The 12,135-nt window shown below is 40.7% G+C and overlaps 1 protein-coding gene across 2 annotated transcripts in view; it reads right to left on the minus strand.

The window, feature by feature from the left end:
* Positions 1-12,135, minus strand: part of mtcl1 (microtubule crosslinking factor 1) — a 77,481-nt gene that overhangs the window by 63,554 nt on the left and 1,792 nt on the right. For both annotated transcript variants that reach the window (XM_088918377.1, XM_088918376.1), the window contains exons 2-3: positions 5,612-5,836; positions 1,518-1,676 (exon numbers count right to left, since the gene is read on the minus strand). In XM_088918377.1, the coding sequence (XP_088774503.1) occupies positions 1,518-1,676; positions 5,612-5,836 (384 nt within the window). The remainder of the gene's footprint in view (positions 1-1,517; positions 1,677-5,611; positions 5,837-12,135) is intronic.

The following is a 12,135-nucleotide window of genomic DNA, read 5'->3' on the forward strand; positions in this document are numbered from 1 at the left end:
CGGCGTAAAAAGCACAACTTCCTGCCAATATCAAACAGCCCATTGACATTTCTTCATTTAAAAAGTAAATTAAAGGGACTGAAAATTCTTTGATTTAATAAAAAAGCAAGAAATAAGAAAAGCCATGAATGCAAAGCCCCGTTGTGTCTCTGACGAACCTGTGGAAAACTAATAAAAACTAAAACAGTCTGAATTCTTCAGTGCAGTCTCTCTGATATTTCCTTTTTTTTCCTGAGTTTCGGACTAACCAACAACAGTTCTGTGCATCTTAGTTCTTACATTGTAAACTTAGTGTTTACATTGTAACTTATTTCTTTTAGATCATTTTTCTTCAGAAAATGGTCTGTCTGTTTTGGCCACTGCCAAATCAGTTCTTAACCGTGAAGACATCAAGGCTTTCGATGCTTTGCTCTGCTGGTGGTAAGACATTTTTCAGGTTCACATTTCATTCTTTTTTTACAACTTCATTCTCAACCCACACATCTCACCTTCACAGTACTACATGCTTCAAAATATTTTACTGCATTAAATATTATAATATTTGAAGCAAAATCATCCTTTAGGATTAGTAAAGGGCATCTGTTCATAAAAAAACTAACAACCCCATCTTGGTAAGAGAGCACAAAAGTTTTGTGTGCCTACTGTAGATCTAGAAACACACCAAAGATTAGTACAGCAGTTTCCCAGCCTCATTTAAGTGCCTTTATTAGACTTTTCCTTTTGACATTCTTCTGCTGTTGAATGTTTAGACATACATCTAAGTACCTTTCAAAATTACAATTATTTAGGTGCCAAAAACTATTATAGGTGTAGCTGACATTTCAATTAAGTGTATGTCGATAGTCCAGCTGGAATGAAAACCAAATTAGCAGACAACAGGCTGCTCCAGGACCAGGGTTGAAAAATCGGGGTATTGCAAAAAAATAATCAGTACAGCAGCTAAAATGTATCCTTTTTATATCAAACCAAAAATATAAAAATTACACAAACCGAGAGCAATGACATAAGGTGCACCAATACCTGACCTATTAACGAATAGGTGGGATTAGAGTTATTATCTCTTCTTTGACATCATGAGTGTCGTATTTTGGTATGTAATTATTATATCACAGTTATCTTGTGAAAATAGCATAAAATGCACATCTAGCCAATACAAGTGTGTTCATATGTCCCTTTTCTACTTTGGCTTCTACCTGCCATTCTGTCCCCTCTCATTAGTTTAATCTGGCCTACATAAACCCAGAATAGCTCCCCATCATCTTGTGACCATCACGCCAACAGGGGCTCGCACACAAGCACACCACAAGCAGCTTCTGTCAGATGCTTAAATTTCTCAATGTCACATTTCAATAAATAAGCAATTCCATTTGTATTACACGAGCCCATCTTCTGTGGAACAGGAAAAGTCCAGCCATTTCTGCTGACCCCTGTCGCAGTATCCGTGTCTCATGAAATGTGCCCATTAACAGTAACAACATAGCGACCAGCTGACCAGCGGGCTCCACAGGTGTACTGACCTCCTTTACCCGCTCAAGCTCGTTCTGTAGCGCCTGCTTGGAAATCTCCACCTCGATGATCTTCTGGCGAAGGAGCTCATTTTCATCCTCTGCCTTCGCCCTCTTGTCTTCCACACTCTCCAGCTCGTGGTGAAGCCGAACCGAGACGTCTTTGGCAACCTGTTCACAGAGCACAAATGTGATTTCCTGACAATTCAGAAATGCTGTATCAGTATGCTGGAGAAACGCATTATTAAAGTTCAGTAAGTTAGGCCAGGAATCTTTAGAGATCACTTTATTAGCCCTACACAATTTCTCTTATTAGGAATTTGTTTTTTCGCATACACCAACCTGCTCTGTATGAGACACACAGACAGGGAGAGAAGCTTGGGGTCAGAGCACAGTCAGCAATTTATACAGCACTCCTGGAGCAGCTGGGGTGAAGGGCCTTGCTCAGGGGCCCAACGGAGTAGGATTCCTCTGCCGGCCGTGGGATATGAACCGGCAGCCTTCCAGCCACAGGCGCAGATCCTCAGCCACAGAGCCACCCCTCCGCCTTTAGCTACTATTCCAATGAGTTGTAAATTAAATAGCCTCCACAGTGAGAATTCAGGATCACTATTTATGATTTCTTTGGTAAAAACCAAACCTTGATGTATCAGCACTGGTCAAGAATGGTTTGAAACTGTGACAATACTGAAATAAAAAAAAACGGAGTGGCCATCAAAATTAATCAGACTTTCAATTTTAGAACTTATGAAGATTTAAAACATGTTAACTGTTCACACACTATTTACATTTTACACTTTACGAAAATGCTTCACAAATGTGTTTTCTTAGGGCAGTCAACCCAAACATTCATCTGGTTTATAGAATCATAAAACATCTGTAAAGGGAAACTATGAGAGTGAGACTCATTACACAGTTTACAGTTTATTTTTTAAGAACCATTTCTAATCTTTGCCAATGGCAAATATTATCAGAGATGTATTAGACATGTCTACCTATTTAACACAATTGCAGCTCAGTCTGATGTGCTAGTAAAAATGTAGAGCAATACACATTTATTTAAATTTTCCATTTTAATTTTCCTTCAAGGGATACGTAAAAATACAGCATATTTAATGTGACTTTAACCAGACAAAGTACTGTAGGTATTAGAAGCCTTGGATGAAAACCAACCAAAAAAAATCAACTGGATGGCATCTGTGAAAAATGGAAAGGACACTGTGCTCAGACATCTTTTAAACGATGTCTCATTTCCAATTACATTTTGTAGAGTGTACGCATCTCCACAGCAGAACATTTACCACAAGTACTTTGTTCGGGTCCAAGCTGTGAGCCCAGTTTTGAATCCCTGGGCTGGAGTCCAGAACCCAAACCCCAACCAGCACTCCTACATGCTGCCCAGAAGAGCTCCTGTGTACCTCTGTGCAGACTAAATTCTAATATTAGTGCTTTAAAGGTCATAGCTGATTATCTGGATGGAGTGGCACAGCAGTTTGGAAACAAAGCAAGTAAAAAAAAACAACATATTTTTGATCCAAAGCTTCTAAGTAGCTGCTGAATTCCCAGTGTAGGATTCTCCTGAGGACAAGACCTGGTCTTTTTGTGAAGCACAGTTCACCGCTCTCTAAAGAGCATCTCTGTGCATGTTCTGAGCCCAGGAGCGACCGTGATTGAATCCCAGCAAGGGCGATGCGCTGCACTCAACAAGTTTATTTTTCCCATTTTTTCCCAAATATATCAACCTCAGAGGTGTTAAATTAGTCATATTCACCCTCCCTGTTCTGGTTTGAGGCCGATTATCATTTTTGTATAGATACTCCAAAACAGATACTATAGATACTCTAAAAATATAGCCTCTATTCTGGGGTTGACAGAGGTGAGCAACAAGAAAGATCATGAATTAACAAGAAAGTGTAAAGAACAACAATAACGAAGGGCCTGATGCATTCTTTTCCCACCAGAACACTCTTCTGAAGATTGCAAACGAGAAAACAAAAGACTCTTAATTAGCTGAGGCGCAGCTTCAGAGCTTGACACAGGTTCCACAGCCAGCTGCGGCCAGGACTCCCCAGGCTGATGCACACAGCTGACCTGTGGCACAGTACAGCCTCCGGCAGAGCAGAGATAACAGGGATTTCCAGTCACGCTGCAGCCACGCTCCTGCTAAACCAACAGGTATCTCGTGCAATAATGAAAACAAGCCAAGAGCAAAATGCCATTAACTGGGTTGTGCTTAACTGCCAGTCGAATGACTGTTTTCACTACAATTCCAAGACTTGGAGAAGAGGAAATGTCACCTGAAAATGTGAGTCTTAGAACCTGTGATTGCATTTGAATCAGTTCTTTCATGTAAATATGGATTTCAAAAGAAGTTATCATACTGTATCATAGTATATCATAATATACTGTAAGTAAGGAATGTTAATTTATGTAGCGGAATTGCAAAGTCCAGAGATTACTAATTAAGCCCTGACTTTACAATTCAGACATGTGACAGGAATTCAGGCAGGTAGAAATGAGTCTGATTTCTTCTGTTAGTTCTTCCAAATGCCTTGATCCACATCACTTCATTGTGCAAACAAACTCAGCCCTTCCATTTACGTTTCCAATCAGACGTCCTCCCTATTTTCTCCCTCTTACTGCTTGTGAAATCATTTCATAAATTGAGAAAAGGGGAAAGGCCTCGTCCCATTTTAATCTTGTCAGTTAAAATGATATTTAATACAGGCTGTTTGGAAATCTCTCCTATGCACACCCTGTCGATGGTCACAGCACACCACTGTGAAGGAGTCCTCACTTACCTTATGCGGGTATAATTAATAATAATTGCATGTATTTGTTATTAAGAGAGAAGTGTAGGGAGGCCAAATTGTGCAATACCAACGTGGAATTTAGCCAGCCAGACAAAGAGAGTCACACTTCTGCTCTTACAAACGTGTGATCTTTAATGACCACAAGCAGTCAGGAGCTCAGTTTAAACTCTCATCTGGAGGACGCTGTAGGCACCCCCTACAACACAGAACCCTCGGACTCCATGTTGGGGCACTGGGGTTTGAAATTCTTGTCCTCGGGGAAGAGTGACACCTACTGGTCCACTTATACCACTTACAAGGCACAGATTGGATCATTTGTCTCCTTTCCTTTAAAAAATGAAGTTCTAATAGTTATACTGTGATCACACCAGCATTGCACAGACCAAAGTCCTGTTTTTAGAAATAATATATTGAATTCCTGAAAACAGGAGGATTTGATTCACACCTCTAAGATCCCTTTAAATACATTTTTAATGAATGTGCAGAAACATGCTGCTCTGTGGAAGTGGAGGGGAAGCCTCCAGAACGATACAGAGGCCTTCAAAGCTGCCCTGTGCTCCTGGGGTGTAAAAGGAGGAGCTGTAACACATGGAGGACATGAGCAGTAGCATCCGCCATCACGGTTAAGGCCAGAAAGCTCTTCAAAGACTACAGACAAATGGTCATGGACCTCCACAACTTGGGGGCATGGCTATAAAAGAATCCGCAAAAATTATTATTCTGTCCTGCAATGTTTCACAGCTCTACGAGGACCGCGGCCATGGTAGAATTCTGGCCATCAGAGAGGACAGTCCCAACCCTGGGCATGAGCTCTTCACCCCACTGCCCTCAGGCAAGAGATACAAGAGCATACCGACACTTGCCACCAGAATCCTCAATAGCTTCTACCCACAAGCAGTGCGATTGGCGAACACATTTGGCCACGCCCCTCTGACCACGCCTACACCAGCTACCTCATTGTAATTGTATTTATTGCACATCTGCAGTCTTTTTTTACATGTCTGCATTGTTTACATTCGAACTGTTTACTTGTTGACTTGTACATTGTCTACTGTGTGTTTGTATATTGTCTTGATGCACTGTCTGCACTTTGTGTTTTACACTTTGTTTTTAACGATCGGGAGACTTTCTGTAAGTAAGAATTCCATTGTACCAGTACATGTACTGGTTACATACGGCAGTAAAGTTCAAGTTTCCCATTTCTTTGCGGGTGGAATTTGTAAGGCACTGTAAGTCTGAGTAGCGATATCCAACCTCACATTCAAGTCGGTGATATGACCACAAAGAGCTCACCTTCAGGTCCTGCTCCAGGCTTCTGACCAGCTCCCCGTCCACCTGGCCGGTCTGGGCCACCTTCAGACTCCTCTGCTCCGCCTTGCGCAGCCGGTACTGCAGGATGCGGCAGTTCTTATTGGCTCGGTCCAGCTCCCGCCTCAGCTCCTGGAGCTGGTACACGTCCTCCTCCAGGTAGCTGTCCCTCATCTCCTCCATCTCCGCCCGCAGCTCGTCCACTTCGTCCTGAAAGGTCCACATGGGCTGTTCACCTCACGGAAGTGACCTCCTCCCGCCACAGGCAAGAGGCCCAACCCCGGCAGTCTCAGAAATCACACTACTGCAGCTCGATACAAATACTACAGCACTGCCCACTCCTACTCCCTACCCCACTCCCGCCATGCTCTTGAGGAAAAATGAAAGAAAATCTCAAATTATACCATGGAAAATAAAAAGAGAACATCTAAGGGTAAGGGGAATAAAATACCCTGTGGATACCTTTATAGTATGATTTATCATTCTGTTTATTATTTTACATTTTATGTGGTTTATATCCATTGCAATTATTTCCCTTTGTTAGTCACAGTTCTCTTGGACCATTGCTCATTTTCTCTCCTTGGAGGGCTTAGTCTGTCTTTATTCGATAAGTTCTCAATTCTAGATTGTGAAACTCGTGACATCATGGTGCGGCTTTACGTTAAAAGTTTTTGCAAGTATTCCTGCTGACTGACTTAATTTCTTTTTAACCAAAGTAAGATTAATTCGGCTAATCAAACACAAAGCAGTCAACCCTCTGCGGCACATCTCACATAGTCAATTCAGCGTCAACACACTTTCTTTCTCAATGAGAAAAATCGTCACAGAACCTTCCTGCTGAAATAATTTCTCTATACTCTGACATTTATATATTATAATGAGCTGATTTGTCATTGAGGTTATTCTTGATAGGCTGTGGCATGGCACCCTACTGCGGATTAGCTGTTGAAATGTTAAGATCTCTTTAATCGACGTCACATGAGGTCCAGTAGGCTCTGACTTATTATACCCCAACTGCTAAGCTCTCATATTGAAAACCCAGAGGCGTCAACATCAATCAGTGTTAATTCCTGCGTCTCGCAGAAGACCTTCAAAAACACACAACAATTTAAAATCTGACTAAGACCTGAAGCCGAAATGCTGCAGGGAATGTTTACTCATGAGGAGTCAGATACGTTTCTGAGCAATTAGGAAGAATTCCACATTATAACACTGGATATTTAAGTCTCCTGAATCGTGCTCAGAAATAAACTACTGTAATATTAATATGTCTGTGCTCCTGCTGTGCTTTTCTTCCACAAAATGTTCTTTTGTCCCAAACTGCCTAGTCAAAGGAAGAGGAAGGACATGTGTGTGTCAACACAACCCTACACTGGGAACCAGTAGGTCTGAGGTGTTTGGATTTACTGCTGTTACACGAGTTATGTAATGAAAAGCCACTCCTAACTTTGGACTACTTTGTTTGTGAGAAGAACAGCCTTAACAATAATTCCTTCCTGGATTTCTGAGACATTCTTTTTCTTTTAAAATCTTTTAGAAGCAACACATCTTGTAGTGGGTATGAGTTTTTTGGGGGCCATCGCTATGTCAGTCATTAAAAAGCAGTAAATTAAGTTGCTAACTTTTAAATGTGTTGAACAGATGTGTTATACTGTATCTGTTACATTGAAACCATTTTTTTTTCTACTTTTTTTCTGATCCAAGTGCTGTATACTTACTCTCTATGAATGAGTAATAACCATGGTGTCTGATATTGAACCATACAGTACCTAAAAGCTACATGGAAGTCTCATAATTTTAGTCTGAAGGTGTTTTGCAAATTATACCCATTATATAGTATAAACTGCTAGAGATAGCAGTTTACACTCCCAATTTCACTGGTCACCAGCTAAGAACTGAAATAGAACAATTAATAAACAAGAAAACACAATTCAGAGTTACGTTTTCAATGATGGAAGTCAGTAACAGGCTGTTTCCAATGAGGAATTACAAAAGATTACATTTAATATTATAGAGACCTGGCATTGCTTGCTGTAATTCTCTGTGTGTCAGGGCTTCCTACATAAAGGGAAATTAAGATTAATGGACAGTATGTAATGGAAATCAAATTCATGCTTTATAGCTCCTAAATGGCAGAGTGACTTTTAAAGTGACTTTAGACTTTTTACATTGCCCTACTCTTTTCACTCAATGTTTTATTAGGGGTATAGTATATCCTTCTCTATGCAGAAATATATTTTATGGTGATATACTAAAATTGTATCCAAAATTAAACCGTTAATCCTAACGGATTTGTGTTTTGTAGCACAATAGTTAGCCTTTCAGATTTACGGATGTGCAGAGAAGAACTAACAACGTTAATGACAAGTAACACCTGAAATTGACACAATTAGAAGTGATTAATGCCCTGTGATGGACTGGCGCCCTGGCCAGGGTGTATCTTTCCGTGCATCCATTGTTTGCTGGGATAGACCTTGGCTCCCCCATGACCCTGAATCGCATAAACCGGTTAGAAAATGGATGGGCAGTGAATGCGATGGATTACCTACTGCAGTCTGTACTTCATATTGGCAAAAATTCACGTACAGTATACTAGAGTTGTTGTGATCAAGTGAGTGGTTTGTAGATTATATTGTAGATTCTGAACAATGTGAATTCAAGATGAACTATGCTCATACTTCAGCCATAATAATAGTATTACGAGCACTATGCTGATGACGCTCGTAATGAGTACAGAGATGATGGCTGGTTCAAGCAAGGTGGCAGCTTCAGCCTGAACTACGTTCCCCAGAACGCTGTGGCGGAATTATCCTGCTGTTCTCAGTCACCTGACCAGTTGCTGGAACTGGAATGGTCAGGTGACGGTTTAGAACTTTCACAGGCTGACGCTGCCAAAGCAGAGAGAGAACCAGGAGAGAAGAAAGAATCCTGTGATTCTTCACTAGGACTGGGCGGCTCTGTGATGCAAATTTGAGAAGAGCGTTCACAAGCAGTTAAGCAGCTTGTCTGCCTGGTATGTTAGAGGGAGAGACGCAGAAAGAAGTGTAGTCAGTAGCTCAAAGACGAGCTAGGCTTCTTGGTTTGTCTTTGTGGTGATTTTGACTTAAACCCCTGCACTATAGTAATGCACCAGTTTGTTAACTTACAGCTGCTTTTGTGTCTGCTTTCCTGGGACCCGCCTATTAAAAGATTCCCGTGTTTTAACTGGTGATCGTGTCTGAGACTTTAACTCAGCAGTGTACACCATTATCTGCAACCGGTATCCCAATGCTCGTCCTCAGTGTCTGAAACATGGCAGGTTAAGTCTCTTCGACTTGAAGGTACCTGAAGGTTCTGGAGGAGAGGTACAGGAAACCAGTCCAGTTAAATCTTAATGGAATCAATCTAAATCTTTCCCTACTGTAGGAACAGGTCAAGTTTAATTCCAAGCTGAAAGGTAAAGAAAAGAAACTCAACCTGTTACTTTGCAGCCTATGCGTTCTGACACACTCTAGCTACCTACTCCAGCGTCTAAAACTTTTCCTAGGTGAAGATCTATTTATACCTTAAGAAAAAAAAGGAAAGGCTGCTAAACCCTAGGGCCTGAAGGCTGGCGTTGGGGAAACATTCTGCTCTCAATGATGCGGAAGATCAAGTCAGTCTTTAAGAGACTAACCATCGCAGCTCTGCAGGGTACTCCTGGCAGTGGCTCTATGCCGACTCTGTGTAGATACCTTACTTGCCACGTTTTCTCCTGTTTCTGTCCTGCCACCCATACCTCTTCACGCTACATCACAATTTCACCACGTCTGTTCAGGCCACGTGTACCACAGCACATCAAAGTCAATGGTTTTAAAGGACCAGAAGCAAATTTCAGCATGACTAATTATTGTGTTTAAGGTTTTAGAGAAATATGGTTTTAAGTGACTTTTTAGTATTGCTCATTACGATATGACACAGCAGTTTGTGAAGCAAAATATTGGACTGTCAGACAGTCGTCATGTGAGGTGAGTGTTCATATTGAATAAATAGGAATGATTACTGACTCTTTCCAAATGGGGACAGCTTCTGTTTCAAAGGAGCAACACTTGTGCGAAACTCTGACCACATCTAAACAATTTACTCTACAGTTAGTTATTGCTTCATCAGTACATTAATTGAACAGTACTACTAAGGCATGATTATTGCATAACAAATAAAACTGTTTCAGAATATCATTTATTATCATGTTTCATTTAATCAGTATAAGAAACCGATGTAAACAGTTTTTAAAATATTGCCAAAGGTAACACAATCTAACGAGATTACTGTGTCTTTGCCGCAGAGAAATAACATATGAGTTTGTTTGTTTTCCAAGATGAAGTGTCTTTTTCTCTTATGACTGGCAAGGAAGCTACTATGGATCTCAAAGACTTATCTGATGGTAAAGACACTTAAATTGGCTGAAAATGTAAACAGCTTGCCTTGGACAGTCAGCTGTTCACTGCACTCAAAATCTACTGAACTCATTAACTGGGCTCTATTCTGCTTCCCAACACAGACAGAGACGTCTGTGACCTTTTGAGCAATACAAATGGTAGGGACACAGCTGGCTAGTAAGACTCCACAGGACTGTTGCCATTGTTATCTATACTACATCTGGAAGTAGTTGACTGTTACCGTGTCTTTGGGGACCTGGCCATTGTGTTGCCAACTGCTACTGTGTATAACCAGTGAAACCAATTATATCACTTGTCCACATAAGAAGGGATGAAGATTAATGTGCTTCTCAAAAGCAAATACGCTTGTCTGAAAACTGAAAACGTTTATTTTTGCTTGGAGCATTCTAATATCATTTCCTAGCCAGCAGAAGAATAAAGCAATTAAAAACCTGGGCTACTGATCACGTGCTCCACAATCCAGCGGACATTTGTACAGATCATGCTTGTTATAGTGCACACAACACTAATTCACAAAGCACCTTGTGCGTGAAATGTCTTGTATATATCTGGCCAAAAGCTAGTTTATTTGCATTTTATCATCTTGATAGAAAGTAATTAATTGTATAAAAGCATTAGAGATACAAGGCATTAAAAACAAGTATGTGCTTCTTAGAAGACCTTATATCTCCTTCCAGTGGCACAAATACAGTATGTCACATGACTGAGAGTTTCTTCAACTATGAAATATGAGCTTAAAAGACATACCGCAAGTATCAGTGATGCTTTTCTAAGTTAACTGTAAGCACTGCTGCTGGGGAAACAGTCCTAGACTATGGTGACAGATGGTGGCACTTAACCATGAAATAACACACTTTCACAAGTACAAACTGTCTGGCCTTTCACATCATCTGGGGTATAATTTACAGGAGATAAAATGTGAAATTGTAATTGATAATGCGAGCATAAAATTAAAAAAAACTTTACCCATGTCCTGCTATATCCATTTTGTAGTGCACACGTAACTGACAATAACATACGACATACTCGCTACACAGCTTCATGTCCGAGCTGGTTCATTTGTATTTGGTCATGTGAAAGGGAAGCTAGCCTGCGTTGTTTTTAACTAAATACAGAGTAGCCTTCTGGTACAATAAACGGTTTATACAGGTCAGATTCTGGTTAAAAATGTAAGCGTTTGAAAAAGTCATTTGAGAGCTATATGTATCTCTATAATTCCGGCTAAATGTAGCTTCTAAAATATATATATATACAATATATATACACCATAGCTTGATTCGCCACCTCAACGTCTCCGAGCGCTGTTTCTTTTCTTCTCTACAGAGGAGCCAGCATTTCAGCACGCCTTTGGTGTCATCTGTGATGTCCGCATGAAATATCTTACAAGATGCTTGCGAGACGCTATACGCCCATAGCTGTTCACTAGCTGCATAAAAAAAACGTGTTTTCTTGCAGTGCCGGGACATACAGTACATAAAATGCGATCGCAGTGTGGTGGCAAAAATATCCATTTTAAATCTTTGAAGTCACTCGCTAATGTAAAAGGCTACAAGGTTGGATTATCGCCTCGGTTCTATACATATGATCGAAATAGTATTAACATCTGCGTACTGTACGTAGTCGCTTTCCAGACCAATTACGGAAAGCAGCGAAGCGCATGCGAGTCTATTTAGAGTTTCGAGGTGTTACGAGTATTCAAAGGTCCATAAAGAAGTGAACAAAACAAACCGGGACACTGTGATGTCAACAATAATGACAAACTAGTAACAATTAGTGCTCAGGTAATTAGAGAATTCAGTTATTACAGGCTGCCGTTGGGGGGAAAAGGCAACACGAAGAGTAAAGCTAATTGAGCTGAGTTTGGCGTAAGCTCCACTGCGCTCTTGAGACGAAAAAAGAAAGCAACAATTCTGTTATGCGCCAAAAGGGTTAAAACCAATAGAAAAGCAGATGTCCCTAAGCGGAGCCTAGTAATTGCACTCTCGGTGCTGCGTAACGCATTGCATAGCCTTGGCGTTTTCTGAACACCAACAATACATACAGCACACAGTGTGCTGATATACTGTGAGAATGGGATAATGTGTAATAACA

This window comes from Atractosteus spatula, chromosome 6, assembly GCF_055471065.1.
Source record: "Atractosteus spatula isolate fAtrSpa1 chromosome 6, fAtrSpa1.hap1, whole genome shotgun sequence".
NCBI lineage: Eukaryota > Metazoa > Chordata > Actinopteri > Semionotiformes > Lepisosteidae > Atractosteus > Atractosteus spatula.